General features: G+C 41.0%; 1 protein-coding gene and 1 pseudogene across 8 annotated transcripts in view; both read left to right on the top strand.

Moving 5' to 3' along the window:
* The window catches only part of Ift25 (intraflagellar transport 25), a 78,316-nt gene that overhangs the window by 9,019 nt on the left and 43,141 nt on the right, over window positions 1-26,156 (top strand). For 3 of the 8 annotated variants that reach the window (XM_063236539.1, XM_063236534.1, XM_063236537.1), the window contains exons 3-4: window positions 972-1,040; window positions 5,512-5,555. In XM_063236539.1, the coding sequence (XP_063092609.1) occupies window positions 972-1,040; window positions 5,512-5,555 (113 nt within the window). The other 5 variants (XR_010043193.1, XM_063236538.1, XM_063236536.1 and 2 more) reach the window with 5 other exon arrangements.
* On the top strand, window positions 13,195-18,703 carry LOC100715663 (hyccin-like; annotated as a pseudogene).

The following is a 26,156-nucleotide window of genomic DNA, read 5'->3' as shown; positions in this document are numbered from 1 at the left end:
AAAATTATGATCTGGGTGAAGCGAACAAACAAGGAATGATGAGACCCTCAGAAACTAGCCACTGCAGGAGCCTATACTACCCTGGGTCAAGGAGGGAGTTAGTGTTACTGAGCCCCACTGAGAGGTGGAGCCCGCACCCAGGCCCAGAGAGAGCTGTGGTGCTGAAGGGAGCATCCTAGTACTGCCAGAGACCGGCCAGCAGGAAGGGGTGGAGCAAAACCACCTGCTCTCACTTTCCCACTGCCTTCCAGGCTCTTCCACAGGAAGCCCATGGGCACATCCAGCAGTGAGGGATAGTCTGTGGGTCAGCCCTTCAGACCACAGTAAAGGACAGAGGGGTAGCACTGGATTTGAAATTTCAGGATATGGGTAGGGGACGAGGTAAAAACCCAGTGCAGTAAGACAGTGACGATGTGCCTGACAGCTCTTCTGATTTCTGTCATTAAGTACAGAGGCCCTGGGGTCAGCCAGGTCTCAAGTTTGAGTTCTAGTTCTGGCACGTACTGAATCTGTTTCATTGAACAGCTTACCCACTCGCCAAGCATGTGTCCTCATTGCTAGTAGTGTAATAGTACCTTTGTCCTAAGACTAGTCAACAGCAAAGGAATACAAATCTGTGACTCCTAATAGCTCCTCCATAAGGGCTTATGACTAAGACCCTCTGCTGTGGCTTTATTATTTCCAGTATACAAAAGAAATTCCAGGTAATAGCCAAATTTGAAAAGCTCTGCTAGCTTTGTGGTATATTTAGACATAGTCAGGATTACTATTATATGAGCACATTTTCCCGTTGGAATTTATAGAAGCAGAGTAGGTAACTTCCAGAACATGGCATTCCTGACCCCAGTATTCTGTGTAGTCTCATCATTTCAGGGCGGTCTCATTCAGTGAGAAAAAGACACAGCAAGGCCCACAGCACAGCACTGGGTAGGTGAGTAACATCCTGTTTATTTTTCTGTTTACCACACCAGTGCGGTCCTTGAGGGTTGAAAAGAGTGCAGCTCAGGAGCCGGTTGGGTTTGAGCAGTGGATTGAAAAAGGTATGTATGTGCTTGTTTCACTGCATCATTCTGAGATGAGGGAGGAGAGAATTACTGTCTCCACATTTCCAATCCAGCTACATTTTGGTGAATAAAAAGTGTTTCTTGGGGCCCAGTTAGGGTCCAGGAAAACAGTACAGAGCATATCAAATTGACTGGTTATATAATGGTTAATGTATTACTTAAATTTTTAGAATTTCAAAATCCTAATCAGAAAAAAAGAAATGGATACCTATCATCGAAGCTTTTGTGAGCTAGTGGCTACATATGATAAACAATAAATATTAGTTTCTCATCTTCTTTCTAGATGAATAGCCCTTCACTTACCAACAAAATTGATAGCCTCCAGGTAAACAAAACTTTTGCCTCTAATGTGTCTGTCTCCTTTCCTTCCCAAAATACTGTCCCATGAAAATTGTAATAAAGGGGTAAAAGGAGACATAAGTTTCCAAGGGCAAAAAATTAAACAAGGAACCGGGATCTCTTAAGTCACTAAGTTGGCTACACGGGGTTTGAACTTTCTATCTTCCTGCCTCTGCCTCCCAGGGTATTGGGATTATAGTCCTGTGCTATCATGTCTGGTCAGTTTAATGTACATTATGACAGAGAGAAGGCAGGAACTTCTAAAATCAAATGGATTCAATTGTAACCTAAGAACTTGACAAGGAAAGCACTAGCAAACCAGTTTGCGTAGAACCCCAAGAAGGTGTCGAACTTGGAGGAAAGCTCTAGAATTTATGAAAAGTAGGGGCTGGGGATTTAGCTCAGCGGCATAAGCGCCTGCCTTGCAAGCAGGCAGTCGTGAATTTGATCCCGGTACCGATAAAAAAAGGAAAAAGACAAAAAAAAAAAAAAAACAGAATTTATGAAAAGTGTGAGACATAGACCAGAAAAAGGGTGGTTATTTGAGCAGCTAAGTGGCTGAACTTTAGGTGCCTTTTCCCACCCTATCAAGCTAGATGATGACTCCTTTTCCACAGACCTCTGTGGCCGTGGCAGTTGATCAGGGACATTGAGTATAGTATTGAGGCTCAGGGTCCAAGAGAGCAGTGACATTAAGTGAGGTACAGGGCTGAGTCAGAGCATTGAAGTGGAAGCCTGCATATCTAACAGTGGAAATTCTAGCCTTGCAGTGCTTTGCAACAAATGACTGCAACCAAGAGTGGAACTCACACTAGGACATAAAGGATTCATTTTTGGAGAAACTGAGCAGCCCTAAGGAAAAAGAATGTCTGTGATACTAACAAAGACGTGCTTGGCCCGCATTGCTCTGTTGCAGCCTGCCAATCAGCAGCCCTAGCTTCTGCAGTTTCAAATGATTTATTATTCATAAGTAGCAAAACAGCTAAAGGTCACCACAGTTTTGAAGAAGGCCTTAAACCCTGATTGTTGGGCTGGGGATATGGCGCTGTGATAGAGCTCTTGCCTTTCATGCACAAGGTCTTGGGTTTGATCCCCAGCACCATCAAAAACAACCGTGAATGTGATAAAGCCTTTAACTCTGATTTCCAGTCTGGAGAAAGTAGAAGAGAAAGGATCTAGTTAAATGAGGAAGCAAGATACAAAGTTCAGAAATGTTAGGACCTTCTACAGGACAACTGACCTGGAAAAAAAATATGTGTATAGTAGAAAAAAAAAAGATTAAAGATCATTAAGATTGTGACTTACAATGAGTTCTGTTCCAGAAAAATTTTTCATAAGTTGAATTCATTTTTAAGTCTACAGAGTCAGTCTTTTATATATCTCTGAAAGCTTGCAACTTGAATGTTCATAAGTCAGGGACTTCCTATACTTAATTCCAATATGAATAAGCTAATTATAAAAAGGCATGTGGAGGATAATAGGGGAAATTTGAAGAAGGACTAGGTAGTAAGGCATCGTTTTGTTTTGTGACAGGGGTTTTGCTTCAAGTTGGCCTTGAACTTACTATGTAGAACATGCTGGCCTAGAACTCATTGCAGTCCTCCCGCCTCAACCTTCCCAAGTGCTGGAATTACAGATATGTGCGACTAGATTCAGTTTAAGGCATTGTTTTTGATGTTAGTATGATAAAGATATTATAGTTACGTAAAAAAAATCCTGTATTTAAAGATGGATAAAATACTTAGAGATGCCAAAGGTTGAGCTCAGCAGCATAAGCCCCTGCCTGGCAAGCACAAGGTTGTGAGTTTGATCCCCAGTACCAAAAAAAAAAAAAAAAAAAGGAAAGGAAAGGAGGGAAAAGTTGTAGGAGGAGGAAGTGGATATTGGTTTATGAAATTTAAATTTTTAGTCAGGCATGGTGGTACACATCTGTAATCTCAGCACCTGTAATCAGGAGACTGAGGCAGAAGGATTACCATGAGCTGAGGGCCAGCCTGGGCTACACAGTACACAGTGAGTTTGAGGCCAGCCTGAACTACAAACAAAACAAAAAAAGTCTCTAAACAAAAAGTCTAAATTTTTGTCACAGGGTATGCCTGTAACAATAGCTATTTAGGTGGCTAGGACAGGAGGATCATAAGTTTGAGACCAACCTAGACAAATTAGTAAGACCCTGTCTCAAAAATTTTTAAAAAGATTAGGGATAAACTCCCAAGATTCAATCCCAACACTGCAAAACAAAATTAAATTTTCACCTGCCATAATATAAATTCAAAGAAATTGATAAATAAAGAAAGGAACATAATCATTGAAATTCCAGGGACAACAGCAGAGTTGAAACGCTTATTGCTAGAGGCCATGCCTGGGGGATAATGAAGGAATCATTATCTTTTATTATCTCAGAGAAAGTTTACGTAGTAGAGAGCAAGTCATCCCCCAATCACACTTCCCAGAGACTTCCCTATTAACTGACTTTTCAAATTGCGTGTATTGGGCTATGTGTGATGAAACATGCCTGTAATCTCAGCAGTTGGGATAATGACTGGAGGATTACCTCAAGTTTAAGGCCAACCTAGACTACATAGCAAAACCCCGTCTAAAAATTACGAAAAATGATTGAGACAAATAAAACTAATATTGAATAATGTCAGTAGTGATCATTAGGTGATTAAGGAGTTCAGGTTCCAAAAGACTGTTTGATGATTAGCTCATGACCAAATGAATTAATCTGTCATATCATTATACAGGTAAAGGTTTTTAAAACTTGGATATCAGAAAAGATCACTTCACATTTCACAGAATTCACTTCATAGTGAAAAGTCCCTAAACTGGGCATGGTGGCTGTAATCCCAGCACCAGTGATTCTAGTACTTGTGAGGCTGAGGTAGGAGGACTGCTGTGAGTTCGAGCCCAGCCTGGGCTACAAAGTGAGGTTGTTAGGCCAGCCTGAACTGCATAATGAGACTGCCTCAAAAAGACGAAAAAGAAAAAGAAAAAAAAATCCCTGAGACCCAGAGCTTGGCCTGTCACTCCACAGTGGGTTCAAGTGGCTCCTCTCAGGCTTGTCATTAGTTATATTCCTTTGCTATCATTTATGCTTGCACTGTCTTTTGCTTTTATCCACTAGCTATATTTTATATGTCATAGTTTTATTTCTTGCCTTTTATATCTGATATCTATTTATATATCAAATTTCAACTCCTGAATACTGATCATTTTTTTTAAATCTGGGTTTAACTTACAGTTTACCAGATGTTGTAGTCAGGGGTTATGAGGAGAACAATTAAAATCAGGTCATGGAATTTATATTACTTTATGATGGCTACCCAGAGTTAACACAAGAAACTGCAGGAAATCTAGCCACAATACCAAAGACAGAGAATATTCAACCAAGGGCCTGAATCCCACAGCAATGTCCTGCACGAGCCCAGATGAAGACCTAGAGCCCATGACAGTGCCTCCTACGAGTCCAACTGGAGGTCTAGAGCTCACAAGGACTCACACCAGTCTCTTTTATGGATCCATGTTGGGAAGGCCCAAAGGTCAGTAGTGGAAGCAAGAAAGTCTGTGTCAGCGGGGTGAAGGAGCTGTGCCCATAGGTTGAGGTTTCTACACTGGAGCCAAGAAGTCACACTCAAAACAAAGACCAGGGCTGCCCTGAAAAGCATCACAGCCATCCTTAGTGACATGGAGACCCCCGGCTCCTCTGATGATAAGCGTGGTTGAGTACATGCTAGGAAGCTAGCGTGACAAGTTCATCCTGGAAAGCAAGCAGCACACGTCTTCCCCTCTGAGCCAGGAAGCAATGCTCGATGTAAGGACCAGAGCTTCTCCAGGAGAAGCAACGGCTCAAACAGCAACATGTAGAAGAACCTACAATGCCTCAATGCCTCTCTTCTCCTTCTCCACATCTCTATTTATGCTGGCAGCTTTCCTCAGGGGAAACATCTACGCTCAGCATCATGGTGATTTAATTCTACTGGCATTAAGTTGACCACCAATTTTTAATCTATAACACCAGATAATGATATTTTGCTGAACATAAGCTTCAGTAGCTGTCCGCATGTATTCTAAGCATTAACTCATGTCTGTTAAATTTGTGTTATAGATTTAGTGCACACAGTGGGACAGCTTCAAAATGAGGAAATTACGGTAAGTAAACATAGTTTCATAAGTACAATGGATTCAGATTTTAAATACATCTTTGTAGTTCTAGAATTAATGCATATCTTTATGTATCATAGGTTCTACAACTAAACCAATAGAGAGGGGATTCTCAATAATACTAAAAGCTCTCCATTATAAATTAGGCCTTTGTCCATCATAAAATGGAGACAGCAAAGAGGAGACAGAATTTGTTTACTTATTTCTTTTCTTTTTTTTTTGTACCAGGAATTGAACTCATGACCTCACACTTACCAGGCAGGTGCTGTGCCACTGAGCTGCATCCCTGGTGTTTACTTGCTATTTTATTTTATTTTTGAGACATTGTTGCTATGTAGCCCAGGCTAGCCTTGAGCTTGTAATTATCTTCCTGCCTCAGCCTCTTGAGTGGGGTTACAGGCATGCACCACTACAACTGGTTTGCTTTACTTTCTTTCATGTAGGATAGGAATCAAAAGAGGTCAGGAGATTCAGATAAGGGGAACTGGAGCGTAGGATCAGCAACAAACAGGGTAGCGTGGCTGAGGTGGAGAGAGCCAGTATGTTCCGACAGTGGCCTGCTTTGCTCAGCCAGTGGAATGAATGCCGGTGACAGGAAACCGCTGCTTCATCAGGAGCTCCTGCTCCCTTGTTTTGTACAAACAAAAATGTAAACAAGATTTTTTAGGTGGTTACATTTTTTAACTAAACTTTCTCTACATGAGAGTTAAAGTGGTGCTTTTTTCAGAATATACTTTACATCTTGCTAAGAGCTGCTGTGATAATGTAGGAAGATTTTTGAATCTTCTTAATTTCCTTTTCTCCCACCAAAATTTGCGTGACGAATGGGGAAGCTAGTGGGGTCCAGAAAAAATGATGAATTATGCTGAATTCTGTCTTCCTGTTTTTGTCCATCTTCACCGTGTGTGTTGTGATTCATGAGCCTCTGCTTCGTCCGGTGTTTTCTCCCCAGACTCACTGTATGTCTGAGGAGACATGTAGACAATCTGGAAAGCAGTAAGGGGGAGGAAAGCATCACCCATCATTTCATTGCTCTGTTACAGGGTATCTACTTTCTTCTAGTCAACAGATGCAATCCAGTAATAACACATGGACAACTTTGTATCATTTTGTTTTGTCTTTTGAGACAGGGTCCCTGCAGGCTGACCTTGACCTCAGTAACCCTTCTGCCTCAGCCTTCCAAGTAATGGGATTACAGGCATGCACTTCCACACCCGGCCAACTATCATGTTTCTCTAATTTAGCATTATATCACAAGTTTCACAGTTGTAAGATAACATTTGTCTATTTGCATACATTTAACCTAACTTCCTTTTTTCTCTTATCATTACAAGTAATACACAGGACATTTTATGTATGTTCTTGCTACCATTTTATGTATGTTCTTGTTTTTGACTGTTTTCTAAGATTAAATTTCATAGAATAGAATTACTGAGTGCAAGGAAATAAACATTTTTATAGCTTTTACATGCATTGCCAAACTGCTCTTTAGACAAATTATAGAAATGTGAAAGTATAGTATGCTTCAGGGAAGTACATTCTCAGGCATCATTAACCAAGGGAAACTTACAGGAAAAATACTTTAGTAAGACACTTTTAAAAAATTGATCAGAAACATAGAGTGGCAGTGGGTATCCCTCCTACTGTTTTTCATAAAACCAAGGCTGACATCATGCCGATAGGCACTAGAACAAATTATGTGGGGCTAGGCTGTTTTCTGAGTGCACCATTTTACATAGTGTTACACAGTCAGAATATTACTCCTGCATCAAATCCTTTCTTCTGCTAGCTGCTTGCTAACAACTAACTAGGATTGCTAAAGAGCATCCATACTGATTTTTTTTTCCCCCTACAGGCACATGATGGCCATGCTACTTACTTGAGAGTCATTATTCTATCAGCCTTCGATCATTTTGCATCTGTGCATAGCATTTCTGCAGAGGGAACAGTAGTCTTAAATTCTTCTAAGTAATTAGGAAAAGATGCTCTTGCATGCTTTTTTTTAAGCAATGTATTTATTTAAAAACAAAGTCATCATTAATATACTTTATTAAAAGGATTTGTTAACTGTTTCTATTTTTGTTTGTATTTTGTTCACTGTTTTGGGCAAAGAAATTCTGATTTCCTCAGTCAATGGAGGAAGCTATATCTACAGTATACAACGTAATCAAAAAAGTACAGGAAAGTTTAACTGATAATGCATGGTATCCCCTCAGATCTTAGGTGGTCATCAGATCTTCGACATTAATTTTTAAACATATTGATCTTTGCAAAAGGCCAAGTGAGCAATATAGACAGTAAACAATGTAAGACTTGAGAAAAGAGAAAATGCCTATGGGAGGTTCAGTTGAGGCTGTAGAACCCAAACTGGGGCCTTGTGAAACAAATTGTGATTTTTGTTCTGACTTGAAATCGTCAGAGAAGAGTTAGGAAACACAACTGTATTTCCCAAAGACAACCAACCATAATTGACTTTTTTCTTTACATTTTGAAGAGGCAAGGAACTTGAAAATAAGACTTCTTGGAGTATATCGTAGTGTATAGTTTTGACTCTGGAAATGTAACTAATTGGGATAGACAACAATTAAAAGCTATTCTAAAATTTTGAAAACAGATCACAAGTTAGTAAAATAAACATGTGGGAAAAGATAATTATTTAAGTGACACAATTTGTTTATGCAGTTTCCACTAGTTTCTTAGTATTCCTAGAACAAAGTACCTCAAAGTTGGTGACTTAAGCCAAAGAAATTAATTTTCTCACATTTGTGGAGGCCTGTGGCCACAAACAAGCTGTGGCAGGCTGGTTGCTTCTAGAGGCTCAGAGAACCTGTGTTAGGTGTTTTCCTTCCTCGCAGTCTGTAGGTTAAGCACCACATCGGGTCTTTACCTCCAGCACAGCATAACATCTCTGTATCTTCACATCCTCTTGCCTCTGGGTATTCCTGTCTCTGTGTCTTCTCTGTATCTTGTCCTGTATTATAGTGACACTAGGAAGTTAAGAGACCACCCTCCTCCAGTATAACCTTGTGTTTTGTTGTTGTGGTTTGGGTTTTTTTGATAGAGGGTCTCACTTTATAATGCAGGTTGGCACTGAACTCACTGCATAGCCCAGGCTGGCCTCAAAACTCCTAGTGATCCTCCTGTCTCAGCCTCCTACGTGCTGAGATTATAGACATGTACCACATGCCTGGTGCCTTGTTTTAACTAGTGACATTGGCAAGTACCCTGTTTCCAAGCCATTTCACATTCTTCGGTGCCAGATGTTAGGATGTCAACATGGGAGACACAGTTCAACCAACAACACAATATATTTATGGTGGTTATTATTTGTCAGCTTGGCTGGGCCATGATAACCAAATGTTAAGTAAGAATTATTTTGGATGTTTTCGTGAAGGTTTTTGGATAAGATAAAACATTAAGCTGGTGGACTTTAAGTAAAGCAGATCATTCTCTGTAATGTAGGTGGCCTCATCCAATCAGTTGAGGGCCTTAACAGACAAAAGATTGAGTTCCCTGGCAAGAGGGAATTCTGCCAGCAGATGGCCTGCTGCCTTGAGCTACACTGACCCTTTCCTGTGTCTCTAGGTGCCAGTGCCCCCTGCAGATTTACAACTTGGGCTCGCTAGTTTCCATGAGTAAATATCCCTGTCTCCGTATGCATACCAATCTCCCGTTGGTTCTGGTTCTCTTAAGAGAGTCCTTTTTTTGTTGTTGTTTCATTTTTTGCTGGAAATGAGATCTTGCTGTGTTATCCAGGTTGGTCTTGAACTCATGCTCTTCCTGCCTTAAATTTCTAGGTATTTGAGATTACTAGAAGGCACCACTATGTCCAGCTCATCTTTGGAGAAATCTTTAATACGGGATTGTGGTAGAGACAAGTAAAGCAGTAGTGGGATTATAGCTCAGCAGTACCAGTGTCTACCTGGTGAGTGCAGGTCCTCAGTTCGATTCCCATTACCCAAAAAAAAAAAAAAAAAAAAAAGTAGAACTATAAGAAAATCTTAGCCTTTGTTTAGTTGATTAATGCCTAATCTAGAGCAAATTATCTCCTTTGAAAATTTAAAAGGAAAAAATTATTTTTTTCACATATTTATTTGCTGTTTATATATCTTCTGAGAAGTGTATATTCATCTCAAACACTCATTTTTGGATTGGGTCTTTAAATCTGGGAGGACTAATTTTTTTGCGTTCTTTATATGTTCTTGATAGTAATCCTTTGAGGAACAGGTGGCAAACATTTTCCACATTTTGGGTTATCACTTCTGTTGGTTGTTTCTCTTGCTGTGCAAAAAGCTTTTCAGTGAAATGAGATTCCAGTTGATTTTTTGTGATATTTCCTGTATAATCAGGGTTTTGTTCATAAATTTTTTGCCTGTGCTAATGTTTTCAAGAGTTTTACCTGCTCTATTTTCTAACACATTTAATGTTTTTGTTGTAGTATTTAGATCTTTAATCCATTCCAAATTTAGTTTAGTGCATTGTGAATGATATGGGTCCTGTTTTAATCTTCAGCATGTATAGAGCCAATTTTTCTAGCACCATTTATTAAAGAGGCTATTTTTCTTCCAGTAAATGTATTTGGCACCTTTGTCAAAGATAAGGTGACTTAGTATGTCAGAAGTTGTTTCTGTATCTTCTAATCTATTCTGTTGATCTTTGGGTCAGTGGGGTATTTTTTGTTTTTTGTTTTTTTTGTTTTTTGGGGGGGTTTTTTGCCAGTATTGTTTTTATCACAGTAGCTAGCTTTTATAGTATAATTTGAAGTTGGGGATTGTGTGATGCCCTGTCTTGCTTTTCTTGGCCAGGATTATCTTTATTATTGGTTCCAGATGAATTTTAGGATTGTTTTCTCTAATTCTTGAGATATGCTATTGAAATTTTGATTTGGATTGTGTTAAATTTGTATAACAGTTTTGGAAGTATGGCCATTTTCACTATATTGGTTCTTCCTACCCAGGAGCACAGGATATCTCTTCTTTTTTTCTTTTTTTTTTTTTTTTTTGGTATTGAGGATCAAACTTGTGACTTTGAGACTTTGGGCTTGCCAGGCAGGTGCTTTTGCCACTGAGCTAAATCTCTAGCCCTTTCTAATATCCTCTTCAGTCTCCTTTCTCAGGGTACTGTAGTTTCAATGCAGAGGTCTTTTACATCCTTGTTTGATTGATTTCTAGGCATTGCATTTTTTTGGATGCTATTGTAAAAGGTGTTGTTTCCCTGATTTCTCTCTCAGTGAGTTTGTATACAGGAAGGCTGTTGATTTTTGAGTATTGATTTTGTATCCAGCTATGCTACTGAATCGGCTTATTAAATCTAGTTTTTTAGTGGAGTTTTGGGATCTTCTATATAGAGTATCATGTCATCTGTAAATAACGATAGTAACTTCTAAAAGGAAAGAAGTAGCTATCTGTTATCTATAAACAATTATTAAATAATAGTAGTAGATTGGAGAGAGTTATTTGCAGGGGAAATCCTACTGATTAATGTGTGTTTTGTTTCTTGTCTTTTTGAGACAGAGTCTCATTATGCGGTTTGGGCTGGCCTTGAGCTCACTTTGTAGCTAAGGCTGGTCTTAAACTTACAAGGATCTTCCTGCTCAACCTCCAGAATGCTGGGATTGCAGGCATGTGCCACCATGCCTGTCTTAATGTTAATTTTGAGCCAAGTGTAGTGGCATATGCCTATAATCCCAGTATTCAAGAAGCTGAGGCAGGAGGAGCACTGTGAGTTCAAGGTCAGTTTAGGCTGCATAGTAAGACCCTATCTCAAAACAATAACAAAAATTGGTATAGGCAACGATAATCAATAGATGAAACCTTATCTCCAAGGATTGGGCTGGATATAGTGATCTAAAAATAGATTAATCTGTGTATCAGTTGACTTTTTCTATGTTACAGACCACCCCAAACTCTGGTTTAAAACAACAATTTCATCTGTTCTCACAATTCTATAGATCTGCTGGTAGAGTCCTTGGTTTATTTCTGCTTGCCTGACCTCTCTAGTCAGTTGGCATTGCATTCTATGTAATGTGGGTTTTGACTGCTCTAGGTGGCCCTAATTGAAACTACTCATCTCTGCTATAAATCTTTCTTATCCTCCAGTTGGTTAGGCCAGGCCTTTTTAGTTGGTGTCACAGCATTTGGAAAAGCAGCACAAAAGGAGGAAGCCCCAAAGGATACTGTTTGAGTATCTGCTTGTATCAGATTTGCTCTCGTCCTGATTTCCAGATCTGGTTGCATGACTGAACCTATGTAAGGATCAGAGAAGTCTACTCAAGGACATGTAGACATGGAGGTGTAGAGGAGAGGAGAGCTGTTACTGCTGCAACCTGTTACCAGTGCTGAACATCTGATGTGATGCTAGGTGGAGCATCCTGACCAACCTGTGACGTATTTTTTCCAAAATCATTGGACTTGTGTTCTAGAGTTAAATTTCCATTTTTCAGAGAATTCAAGAAATAGTGGAACAAGGAAAATGACACCACAAGGAAGTAGGTAGGCTAGCAGCCTTCAGTGCAACTCACTGAAATGTCCATATCTGTGCTTCCCCTTCATGTGGTAAAATACACTCTTGGCCTTTGTTTGGGTAGAGCCCTGTCATTGGCTCAAGGCCGAGTACTTGTTGCCTGAGTGAACCTTCGTAAGCTCGCTCTGCTGCTAAGATGACTAGCAATGTAACTGTTTGCCCAGCATTGCACCTGCTCCCTCAGGCTTGTTCTGGGGATGAGACTAATGATTAAATGTGGGGTGGATATGGAGAAAGAGGGAGAAAGTAAGTTTCATTGTTTTAACCACAGAGATGTTAGAGTTGCTGGGTCCCATAACATGTAACATAACGTAGCCTACCCTTAATTCATATGCACACAAATCTAGGATGTCCTACAGGACAAGCAGCCTGATTTCCTCAATAGTTCAGCAGCATTAAAATGTTAAGGACAGGGCTTTGCTCTAGATTCAAACAGACATAAGAGCCTCTGTAATCACACACCACACATGGTTCTTCTTTGGATGCTGATTTGAACAAATCAATTGACTTTTTTTTTTTTTTTTTTTTTAATCATCGATACCGGGGATTGAACTCACAACCACACACTTGCAAGGCAGGCGCTTATGCCGCTGAGCTAAATCCCCAGGCCCAAACAAATCAATTGAGCAAAGACATTTAAGATGAGTGGGGTGTTGGAGACATAGCTCAGTGGTAGAGCATTTGCCTAGTGTGTATGAGGGCCTACACTTACTCCCTAGAACACTGAAAACAAATTGGATAAATTTGCTTGTGGACTATGTTATTACTCATTTTGCTAGATGTGATACTGGCCATCTTTGTTAAGGAAATATCCATTTTTCAGAGATGTATGTGAAACTACGTAGAGTGAGTGAAATGATGTGATATTTGGAATTTGCTTTAAAATACTTAAGCAGAATGCAGTTGGGGCAGTGGCAGCCTTGGGGCTGGGTTGTCAGTGAGATGGCTTACCAGACTGCTCTGTTGGTGGGAAAGGGGAAAGGGGCAGGTGACGGCACTGCCCTGGAGAGAGCACAGCCATTGCTGTTGTAGAGGCTGCAAGCTGCACGGATCGAGGTTTTGCAGTGGAGCTCTTGTAGGTGTTCTGATTGAAGGCTTGAAACAGATGTGGAAAATGTTCACTTCAGTGAAAGGGGTTGAAGAATGGTCGTCAGTATTTAAGACCCTGCCAAAAGCGTCTTTACCAAATTATGCCACAAATTTGAAAGACCAGAGCTCTTTAGTTTCATCTCACTATAAAGTTATCCAGGAGCCATAAAGTGAGGTGCTGGAACCTGTCTGTCACCAGTTCTTTGAATTCGATTGCAGTAGAGAAGACCAGTTGCTTTCATTTATGTTGTAGTTTCTTCCTTAACTGATTTGGTGCTAACTTGAAATCTCAGCCAGCAGAAATGTACATAACAGTGGATGCATTGAAGCTCTTCTTCTAAGGATTTACAATTTAGAAATAGTTGACAAATAGGGACATAGCAAAGTATTGAGTTTTATAGTTCCATCTTTATTCAAACCATCTGTGTACCATGACCAGTACTGGGTCCACAGCTCTGACCAAGAGTCTACTATCCCAGCATGGGTTGTCAAAAGCCATGTACAGTGGACCTCATCCTTGAAGGAAGATGCCCACAGCCCAGAATAGATTTGAAGTGTTGTCATTCCTTTAGTTGTGTTACAATGCTGCCTTAACCTGTATGACAATGATTCTCTTCAATAACTGTGTCAAATTTGTTCAAGAATCTGTGTTTGTGAATATTTTCTAGTATGTAAGAAAATACAAATATGAGGGCCGGGGATTTAGCTCAGCGGCATAAGCGCCTGCCTGGCAAGCGCAAGGTCATAAGTTCAATCTCTGGTACCAAAAAGAAGAGAAAAGAAAATACAAATGTGTAAGTAGCAGGATACCAGTTTCTTTAGGATTCATGATATGAATATTAACAGACATTTATTTTGCCTTATTTAATGAAGAACAAAATCTGGCTCAAACAGCATGGGATATTATACACTTAGCCCAGCTAGAATTATATGCAGAGCAGTCTAATCCTATAAAGGCTTCATAGGGGCTGGGGATTTAGCTCAGCAGCATAAGCACCTGCCTTGCAAGCAGGCGGTCGTGAGTTCGATCCTCGGTACCGATAAAAAAAAAAAAGGCCTCATGGCCTTATGTGCCATGAAATCTTGTAGGAAAACACAAGTTGTATTCAAGTTGAAATCATACCAACTTCCTCTAAAATATCAAGAAATGCAGTAACCAGCATGTCAATGAGAGGTCACAAGTAGAAAAGACATGGAAATATGCAATTTATAGGTCAAGAAAACTAATGGGGAGACCTGAAGTTAAGGGATTTTATTCTAGGGCTGTCTTTAATACTAGCCAGCTGGGTTTATCAAGCAGTAGTCATACTTGCAATAATAGCACAAGTACAGGAAAGAACCAGAGACCATCAGGAAGAAGAAGAACTGGAGGAAAAAAAGAAACTACAGAGGAATGTTGCAAAGATCACTTTTCTCAAAAACAAACTCAGATAGCCCAAGGTGAGAATCTTGAGCTGCTTTCTTTGAAGAGACTAACCCTAACCACCAGCCAGTCCCTACCTAAGCCTACCAGCCACAGTTTGGCTGCTGCAGCAGCAACTGCATTTGGTAAATCCTTTGAACAAGTCAGTGGTGTCTCAGTCCCACATAACCCATCATCTGCCACAGGTTATGGGACTGGGACAAATGCCACTAGGTTTTCTGCTTGTAATCTTCAAGAAGAAAAGCTTGTTTATATTTCAGAAAGGACCAAACTTCCAATGAAGTATCAGACAGTTCAATGGAGATCTCTTAGTATTAATCTGTCTGCAGATTAATTCATAACATTCTGTCTGTATTCTCTGTTTTATTTTTCTCCTTTTCTTGAGTTAGGATCTGGAGGCAGCCTACCCATGTTCTGAACTTGGAGAGTTCTTGTCTTCACTCATCTTTCCAATCATTGTAGTTCAACTTAAATGTTTTTACTTAGGGATGTCCGACATGCTGTGTAAGATGAGAGCCGTGTAGGGCCCTGTCTCATGTGAGTGTAGTGGATTGAGGTTCACCTGGTAGGTCCCACCCCTGAAAGAGACAGCTTACAGCTACTGTTTCTCTTTATTTAAGGGGTATAGCATGTTTATTGTCTCTGCCTTGGTAGTGTTAGCTCCATAAGGGTTGCTTTAGTGTTTGTCTAAAGAATGAGTCAATGTTGTTTATTGACCTGTATGTCCACATTTCCTTACACTGTGAGATTTTTTTTTCTTTTACATATTTTCTTTCTTCTTTTTTTTTTTAATTTAAGGAGAAAAAGAAAAAAAAAGGATACAAGTAATACAAAATTTAAAAAATAAACAGTAAGAAATCTCTAGTTAATAGATTACATATTCTCACCTTAGAAATAGTTGTTCAAGTTACAAAATTAAAGCATATAAAGTGGACTTTCAAACAGTGAGAATGCAAACAGTTTTGTTCAATGATCCAAAAAAACTCAGTAATATGGTTATCCATCCTACACACTCAAACATATATGCAGTTATAACCTTTAGAGCACCTTCATTTCTTTTCTTTTGTACAATGACAATTACACATTTTGGGTTTTATTACTCCCACAGTTCTTATTACTTTTTTTGAAGAGAGTAAAACCAAATGCGACATATCAGAACAGAGTCAGTCAAATCAAAAGGATGGACATAATAGATAATGTAAAAACAAAATGCAAGGTGATCAACAAAGGTTACCATACTGCCTCTTGCTATCTTAAGAAGAATTGCCTAAATCATCAGTTATAATAAAATTGAACAAAACAGTAAAAATACAGCCAAAACATTAGAGACATTACAGGACTTTTAAAAGAAGATAATAGTCAACCAGAATGGGCGTCTTAATGAATCTTATTGTCTTCACAGTTGTTGCCTATACTTTCGAACTTGGTACTATCAAGGAAAGCAGAATACGGGAAAATCAGTCAAAACAAGATAGTGAGGGCAATACACGGTTTCAAATCAAGTTAATAGGAAATCAAAGTAGGTTACTATAATGTATCCTACTATTTTTTATTTATTTTTCCCTTAATTAAAAAGATAATAAAAAGTAACTAATTTTAAAAAGGGGAGGGATTGAGATAAAAGAGGGCATAACAACAGAATAGCGCAGATCAAAACATAACCATTTAAGCAAAATAGTGTTTCACCTCAAGATATCCTGACATAAAAGTAGTTACCATAGTGACTCTTGCCTTGAAAGCTTTGAATATAACTTCGTATACTATAGCACCAAACATATCAAGACACTGTAAAACCATTCAAGATAATGACATTATTACAGTATATTTAGAACCAGCTAACAGAAAATGAACAATGGTTTCTGTATAATCTCCTTGTCTACAAAAGTTTTTGCTTATGTTATCACATATAATAAAATCCAATAAGATACAACCTGTTAAGACCGATGGAGACAGAAGAATACAAGCTTGATGGGACTTCAAAGCAAGATGATACTAAATCAGCACTAGCTATTATGATGTCTTGTTTTCTCCAAAATAGCTGTTCCTACCATCCAACCTTCTCTGCCTCATTTCTGTTGAGATCTTTTTCTGTTGTTTGTTGTCAGTGTGTCTTCTTCATTTCGCTTTTTGCTCCATTCATTGTGACCTCTCTGCCATTATTTCTGGAATCTTGGTATTTTCCTTTTTTAGAATGTCCTACAGTATTCTCTGTAGAGTTGAATTGGTGGTTGCAAATTCCCTTAGTTCCTCTTTGTCCTGGAAGCACCTTGTTTTTCCATCAATTTCTAGGGACAGTTGTGCAGGATATATCAATCTTAGCTGGAGGTTATTATCTTTCAAAGCTTGAATTATTTCCCCCCACGCTCTTCGTGATTTGATGGTTTGTGCCGAGAAGTCTGCTGTAATTCTGATGGGTGTTCCCTTATAAGTGATCTGTTTCTTGTCTCTGACGGCTGTTAATATTCTGTTCTTATATTGGATTTCTGGAATTTTGATTATTATATGCCTGGGTGTAGCTGTGTTTGGGTTGTAGGTGGCTGGGGTCCTGTATGCCTCCTACATCTGAGTATCTTTACCTTTTGCTAAATTAGGGAAATTCTCTTGGATTTTTTTTTGTGTGTGTGTCTTTTTCCTTTTTATCAGTACCGGGGATCGAAGTCACGATTGCCTGCTTGCAAGGCAGGCGCTTATGCCGCTGAGCTAAATCCCCAGCCCCTTCTTGGATTATTTTTGTGAATAGCTTTTATAGTCCATTTGTTTGTGTCCCTACTTCTTCTTTTATGTTCTTAATTCTTAAGTTATAGATCCTGTTATCATCTTCTAGCCTTTGTATTATTGCTGTTTGTTTTTAAGAAGTTTTTCATTTCATGCTCCCATATTACAAATCTGCCCTCCAGTTCAGATAATCTTTCCTTAGTTTCTTTCAAGCTGTTATGCCAGCTTTCGATAGAGTTTTTAGTTTCCTGGTAATCTCTTTGAACCTGCTTCACGTATTCTGTGAATTTTTTTTTTTAACCAGTACCAGGGATTGAACTCATGAATACATGTGTATTTCTCTATTTTCTCCATCAAACAATTCTCCCCTTTTTTTCTCTGTTCTTCCATTCCACCATCTGTTTTTTCTTGGGCGGTGCTTAGCATTTCTCTAACTATTCTACTTACATCTTGCTTCAAGTCGTTAATAACTTCATTCCTGAACTCGTCTATGAGGCTTTGGAGATACTGCTTTATGTCTATTGGTGCCATGTCTGCTATTGCATGTTTCTCAGGATTGGGGACTGAGGACCCTTTCTTGTTGTTCCCTCTTCCCATATTTTTTGTTCCTGCTATACAAGTGTATATAGGAGGCCCAGTTTCTTTCTTTGTTGGTTACAGTTTGTTTGAATTGCGCCGGCTAGGTGTTCCCGCCCACTGCAGTGTACGAGGGAGAAACAGACCTGGGTAGCCTCTGCTGGGCCTGCCCCTCCAGGTCAACCTACCGAAGGCTTCACTGCTAGGGTGCACCTCCAGGCGCTGGGACCTGGTTTGGGCTAGCCTACTGGATCTTAAGTTCGCAGCATCACCCAGGCCAGGCACTCCCCATCAATCCCGCTTGAGAGTGGAATATTCCACTAAGGACACTGCACCGTCCTGTTCCGGCTAGTCTGCCCGGTCCCAATATGTTCTTTGCTGAAGCCTCCTACTCTGTGGAAGGGTCCCTGATCTGCTCACTCACTGCAGGTCTATGCAGGGCCCCCGGCCAGTCCCACTCTCAACTCCATTCACTGCTTCCCACTCTCAGAGCTTTTGCACCTCTCTTCTTGTCGTGCTGATTGGGACACAGCAGCAGCTGCCGGAAATTCAAATCATGGCTTCCAGTGGTGCGGGCTCCAGCTTCTGCGCTGAGACCTTATCTGTTCCTGTTATAACATCAGGATTGTGTTTCCAGTTGGCTTCTCTTAGTTTAGTTCGTTCCTGAGTCGGCGGGGTGTAACTCCCCTTGCTTGGGACTTCTTGCCTGGCACCATTCCTGGATTTTAAGTGTGATTTCTCAGAGAGCCTCTGAAGCTGCTGCTACCTATCTGCCATGTTCTCCCAGAAGTTTTTTTTTTTTTTTTTTTTTAACCAGTACCAGGGATTGAACTCATGACCACGCACTTACAAGACAGGCACTTATGTCACTGAGCTAAATCCCCAGCCCCAGTCTTTTTGTTTTTTGAGACAGGGTCTCACTATGTAACCCAGGCTGGCCTTGAACTCAGGGAAACCCTTGTGCCTTGGCCTCTCTAATGCTGGGATTACAGGCATATGCCACCATACCTGGCTACCCTGTGAAATCTTTGAAGAATTTTTAATACAGTTTACTAAAAACTCATATACATTTATAGATGTGGGCTGAAGGCTATCACAGTGTCTCACATAGCTAAACAACCAGTATTTAAAAGGATGAGTGAAAATGGTCTAATGACCATTTAGTCATGACAAAGAAAATATTACAGAAATGAAAATTATTGTGTCTGTTGTCCATTTACACGGACTTCTCAAAAGTACTACAGTCGTGGGTCTGAGGAGCAAGGGGGCATTCACTGTCTACTTCCCCTCCAAGGCCGCCCTTTGTGACTTGGTCCTGGTGGTGAAATGTCCCAGAGTGTGTGGCAGCACATCAGAGTTTTAAGCATATACACATAGTGTTTGCCACTGCTACAGAAATTCCACTTCTAGAAATACACTCTGGGGGGCTGGAGGTTTAGCTCAGCGGCATAAGCGCCTGCCCTTGCAAGCAGGCAGTCGTGAGTTCGATCCCTGGTACCGATAAAAAGGAAAAAGACAAAAAAAAAGAAAGAAAGAAATACATTCTGAGATGATCAGATAAGGGACAGATACACCAAGATAAATGGGAAAAAATTCATGGCAGTGCCACTTACAGGAGAACTGGAAACTACTATGGATCTACACACTGGAAATGTATGTGTACCTCCTGTGCCGTGTTCTAATGAGAGATGAGTCACACATAAATATAGAATACTTACTTGCAGCTAAAGATGGTGGAGGAAAGGGGTTTTTACTCCATTCCCTTTCTCAGAACTCTATTCACAACAAAAAGAACTATAAAAAAGAGGAAAGGATCTAATCTTCAAGGAGATAGTTATAATCCCTAATAGGAACATAGCCCTGTACTTGCTAAGCACTCTGAAATCTGAAGTTCAGTGAAGAAAGAAGTTAAGAACATGTGGACACCCAGAGCCGGTGAGTTTACTAGAAAAGCCTCATCCAGTTGTCCACTGCCTGGTCCCAAGAGGACAGCAACTGGCTGCAGCAGGAAGGAGGGTGTCCACATAGAGGCTCACACTAATGACACAGATTGGCAGGGAGCAGGAGCCAAAGGAGAAACCAGTTGAGACACTGAAGCAGCTCCTGGAGACAAAGCACAGTGCCTCAGCTTGGCTGCCACAGCAAAATACCACAGGCTGCGTGGTTTCACCAGCAGGCGTTTGTGTTCTCACAGTGCTGAAGTTTGGAGCCTCAGATCTGGAGACATGTCCCTTCCAGTGTGGTATGGCATGTGCTCTGATGACTTCTTGTATGTGAGTGTGCAGGGACGGAGAGAGCTCTCTGACATCCCTCCCACCCAGTACAGGGGATGGGACTCAGGGTCTTCATGCTGAGCTACATTCCCAGTCGATGTTATTTTAGGACAAGTCTTGCTAAGTTTCCTAGTTGGGCTCAAACTTGCAATCCTGCCTCAGTCTCATAATGCTCCGATTCCAGGTTTGTGCCTCTGTGCCTGGTAACTGTGTCTCTGCCTGTAAAGACACCATTTTCTTGTAGTTTTGCCCTCCTCTTACAACATGATTTTAACCTTGATTTACTCTCTGTAGGCACCATCTCCACATACAGCTGGGTAGTTGGGTAGTTCAGCTTCACACGAGTATGAGGAATGTGGGACATAATCAGTCCACACACAGCAAGTGAGAAGGCAGCTGAAGCAAAGAGGGAGCCACTGGCTGGCACTGTTGAGAGCACCCCTGCAAAGAGACTCATTCAGAGGCCAAGACAATGCTAAGGAAGAGAGGGAAGCAGGAGATAACTGAGGAAAAGCTACTGAAAAATAGGGCTTCAGCCAGTGTCTGAGAGGCTCGGCACAAATGGCACCAGGGCCACACTTCCCTAGTCGGGGCAGGGACCAGCCCTTCACCTAGTCACTGGCTCTGGGCACCACTTAAGTGTTATCTCTCAGGCAGTTCTGGGTAAGGCAGCTTCTGTCACGTGAGGGCAGTTCTCAGGAACAGGGTTCTTTGTGGGCCATTAGCAGCTAGCACTCAAAGCATGATTGTTGAAATAGCAGTGTTGGCCCTATCTGAGAACGTTAGAAATGCAGATTCTCAACCAGGTATAGTGCTACATGTCTGGAATCCCAGCATTGCGGAAGGCTAAGGCAGGTTGCCCAGCCTGAGGCATTTAATGACTTAGCAAGACTTTGTCTCAAAAAATAGAAAAATAGGGCTAGGAATGTAGCTCAGTTTGAAGGCCCTGGGTTCAGTCTCCCAAATCGAAAAGAGAGAGATGGGGTTGGGGGTAGATTCCCTAGCCCATCTCCAGATCTGTCTGATGGGGAATTCTTGAGGATAGGAGCCCTGAATGTGTGACTTACCAGGCTCTCCAGATAATTCGGACACATGCCAAAGTTTGAGAAGCACTGTTAGAGTAAGGGCCTCAGGACTAGAGCTGTGCAAGGAAGGGGAGGTGCAGCAGGAAAATAGGTAGAAGTGTAAGAACATTTATTGCAAGGGAAATTACACAGAACACATCAGGTTGAGACCTTAGTTATCTTACGAAATGACCAAGAGTTCAAAGAAGAGACACAAAGATTTAAAGAAAAAATTATGACACTAAAGATGGAAAGTGAGCTAGTAGAGCTAAGTAATGGGAAAGAAAAACATTTTTCAAGAGTGAAAGTCACGTAAGAAGCAAGGTGTGGTAGTTAACTGGCTGTGTGAGTAAGAGACGCCCAGCTACATTGGATCAGCATAGTTCTGGGTGTGGAAGACCCACCCTAGGGAGAATTGTCACCAGAATAAATAAAAGAAATGAAGGAAGGCTGCGTCCATTTCTTGGAGGAGCTCGTCTTCACCTTCACCGTGGACGTGTCTCCTGGCTTCCGGCACAGATCCCTCAACCTCCTGATAAGGATTCACGCAGGACCCTGCACTGACCTCCAGACCTCCAGCTGGATCCTGGGGGTCTCTGGCGCACAGACAACCCCTCTGCACTCTTCCACAAGAGTGGAAGCCAGTCCTCTTGCAAGCCAGTCTTGTAAATTCTTATATATTTGAAGATCTTGCATTGAAACTATTTCTCTAGTGAGCTCTGACTATTACTCAAGAATGATGATAGTCCTGTGTGGAGCCCTCAGAGTTTAGTGAGAAATACTGAAGTCCCTCTAGATATTTTCAGCAGAGAGAATGAGGGAAATAGGTTACAGAGTAGTGGGAGAGGCTGGGAAAGCAACGGCACACCTGTGACCCTGTGTTAAAGCCCAGGACCACGCTCACTGTTGCCTGTGGAGGTGTATCACTGCCTCTGGACAGATGCCACCGGCCACCATGGCTGGTGATACTACACTCAACACACAGTCCACTGTAATCCTCATACCCAGAACTGGGAGAATGGCTTTGTCCATCCAGCTGCCTTGCATTCCCCTAGGATGCTCCCCCATGCCTGTCTGCAGACCCTACCCAAAGGCAGCTGCCAGGGGAGCAGAGGAACGCAGCTTCATGGAACCAGGGAGGGCAATGGAAGAGGAGGGGTGCGTGCAAACCAACACACCCTAGCACAATAACCCAGTATAGGAGCTTGTAAAAAGTTACAAATTGACATGGGGAAGAACAGAAACGGGGGAAATTGCAAGGTGGGTAGAGAAGATGATACTAATTAGAAAAGGAGCTACAACACCTGTAATCACAGGTCCTGATAATAAAGCTAGTGCCATAAAAAAGAGATTCAGGGCAACAGAAGAATGTGCTCCTGAAATTAAAATATAAGAAACTTAGGATCAAAGTGTTCAGAGGTATGAGCTTGCTGTGTTACCCAGCCTGTCATAAAGTGATAAACTACTAACTACTGCTTCAGCCTCCCAGGTAGCTGAGATAATAGGCACATAGCAGTACGCCTAGCCAACGCCTGTCTTTACTGCTAGAAGACAGTCTAGCGATGTTCCTAAGTCTGAAATAGCCTGAAACACAAGAATCTGAAGCCCAGCCATGCATCTTGTCAACTTAAAGATTCATGCCTGATATTTGTAAGCCAGGCTTCAGGAAATAGGGGACTCATATCCTCCATAATGAAACTACTGGTGACTCCAGCTAGCCAATCTGTTCATCAGCTTGGGTCTCTGGGAATCTTCCTCAACCAGATACCTAACAATGCTGCATAGAATTTTTTAACATTTTAAAATCAATGGCAAAATTACCAAAAGTAAGAGAAAATATTCTGTAGCCAGGATGAATTGAGAGTTTAGTTCTAGGAAGAGCCAGTGCTACAGTGCTGGCTCCTCTGGGGCCACCTGCCAATTCCTGGCAGCCAGAGCTATTTCTAGGCTGCTGCCAGGGGCAGAAGGCCCTGTCTTGGGCTATCAGAATGGGTGAAACTGATTCACCACATAAAGTCAAGAACTACAAGGGGTATCTCCCACAGAAAACTAGCAAAGAGGGGTCATCTCATCCAAAACAGACAGACAGGATATGGGGTGTAGTTCAGTGTTGGACCCCGTGTAGGGATATGCACAAGGCCCTGCCTTTGGTTACTGGCACGGCAAAAAGAAAAAAAGCAAAGGACAGGTTTTGATGAAGTATTTTCTTTGAGTCTGGTAATGTAGACATCCGGACAGGACATATCAAAAGTATTTATTTTTTTAACCTCCCAGTACTTTGTGATACTAGTCAAACAGAGTGGGCTTATCCAGACCCAGAGAGGTTGCTTTTGAAGAAACACCACTTTTCCACCATCAGATTTCAGCCCCAGAGCTCTCTCAGTTCCTGTACATGTTCTTGTTTCTAGTTTTGTCTACATAGTTCCTCTCCTTGGGATGCCCCTCTGCCTTTCCAAATATAAGCACTGGGCATCCCTGAAGACCAAGCTGAAGTGCCACTGGTGCCATGAGCTTGAGATTCACCCAGCTCAGAGGTATTGCAGTCCTTTGTGACCAGTGATCAGGCTAACATAACAGCACTCCACCTTGAATTGGGGTTGATGAAATGTATGCTACTCCCCCTGAAATTAAGCTGCTGGAAGATAAGCATCCTGAAAAGAGCCAGCACTCAGTTAACATTTGATGGGTTAAATTGAAGGAACTTGACTAGAAAGCTGAGGGTCTATGTCACCATTCTGAAAACTCGATTTCCACTCCTGTCGTTTGTTGAAAACTGGAAGATTTCTGTGCATTATCAACATGAATTGGAGGGCCATTGAAGAGCCATTCTGAAAGTATTGCCCTATCCACTGTCTTCTGTGGGCTTCAGTACGTAGGAATGTCCCACCATCTCGTGGAGAGAATTCTTTCTGACCTCAGTAATCTCAAACTCATGCCTGTGTCAGCCAGCTACTTTGGCAGGAGAGAGCATTTTTATTCAGTATTCCTGCTGTCCTTCAGACCCCTAGTCCTCAAAAGGGAGCCCGTGGAGGTGGGTACGGAGCAATAAAGATGATAATCATGATAACAGCAAAGACTTCCATGGTATTTTCTCCTAGTCAGACACAGTTCTGAGTGTTTCACTCATAAATTTTCTATGGTAGGCACTATCAATGTCCTGTTTCATATTTCAGATAGCAGTGCAGCTGAGCCCAAGCTACATAACCTAGAAGGAACGGAGCACAGTCTCTGCCTTAACATTAGAGATAGCATTTGAATCTGTATTATTTCCAGCATGGATAAATTACGCAACTCTCTGAGCTCTGATTTTTTCACTAGAGAAAAGTGCATATAATAATCTTCTCTTTGGAATAAAAAAATTAAATAAGAATTTTTTTTTGTCTTTTCCGTTTTTATCGGTACCAGGGATTGAACTCACGACTGCCTGCTTGCAAGGCAGGCACTTATACCGCTGAGCTAAATCCCCAGCCCCTTAAATGAGAATTCTAAAGCATTCTTTTTTTTTTTTTTTTTTTGGTATCAAGAATCGAACTCATGACCTTCTGCTTACCAGGCAAGCACAGGGTCACATCCCCGACCCTTTAAATGAGAATTCTACAAAAGCGTAATCTATAAAGCATCTGTAGATTAATAATAACTTTTTAAAACGGTAACATGGGCAGCTACAGTGGCATGCAAGATGACATGAGCCCAGGAGTTCACAGACAAACTGGACAACATAGAAACTGGAAGATTTCTGTGCATTCTGTGCATTATCAGTAGATAATGACAGATCCTTCATTTAAAAGAAGATCAAATGGTATTAAAAATATTAGCATTGTAACAAATAAAACATGGCTAGGGAGAATGTGTTTTATACTAGCAAAATGTCTCCCAAGTCCATTCTTTGTCATGTTGTGAAGATAGTTTGATTCCAATGTAAAAATTACTTCCCTCTAGAAGATTTCACAGGAAAATACCACATCTGACATGTAACACATAAAGACTGAGTGTTCTTCCCACCCCCTGCCTCCAGTATGTGGTGCTTTTGCTGATCAGATTGCAGTGAGCTATAGTAAAGGATAGATCAGGATGACACAATATAAAATGAAAAGATCACACAGAAGCCATCCAGAATAGCCTGATACATTTTAATTGTTTTGTGTTAGTCTGCTGCATCTTAAAACATTTTCTTTCAAATCAGGTCACAGCTGTGTGTACTTTAGACTGTGACCGTCATGAACAAATATGAAAAGAAGCAGAGTTAGAGTCGATGAATACCAATGGTTATCCAGTACAAATGACCATTAAGAGACTTGTGAAGAAATAAAACAATGTCAAATACGTGTTTGTGTGAAACTGAACAACAATCTGCTAGTGCTGGTTACCTGCTTTAGTGAAAGTAGTCTTTTTTTTTTTTTTTAGCTTTCTTTTGAAAAGTAAAAAAATCCTCCCCTCAAAATGCCAAACAGTGGGAGATAAATATATTTGAAGTTGGAAAAGCAAATTTCTTGCTGGAAGAACTGGAAGTGTGTTACCATGGAAACTCACCATCCTTCCACCAAGAACAACTGATTTAATATTTTGGCAACGAAGAGGTTACTACCATCTTCTGATCCTACCACCTCCTCTTAGAATTCCTTAATGTACCCTAACAATTGAAATTCTTCCCCTGCTTGATCCTACAAACCAATTATTTTCCTAAATGGTCAATTCTGGGAATGGCAAATTTGATCAGATTGGTTTGCTTAAAATGAGGTATGTCATACTGAGCCACTTGTGAGAGAGATGATGACACTTCAGAAGCACCCCTGTGGAGTGTGACTTCACAGTGACGCTGTGCAGTGAGTGGGATCAACGGCAGTAGTGTGGAGTAGTGTGTTTTTTCACAGTTCACTTGCAAGAACAGCTCAAGTGATGCTTCATCTTCAGATTGTAACAGTTTGTC

Source organism: Cavia porcellus, unplaced genomic scaffold (assembly GCF_034190915.1).
Source record: "Cavia porcellus strain 051 isolate PalLab524CR breed Dunkin Hartley unplaced genomic scaffold, mCavPor4.1 scaffold_25, whole genome shotgun sequence".
NCBI classification, from domain to species: domain Eukaryota; kingdom Metazoa; phylum Chordata; class Mammalia; order Rodentia; family Caviidae; genus Cavia; species Cavia porcellus.
This window is presented reverse-complemented; position numbering and strand designations above follow the sequence as displayed.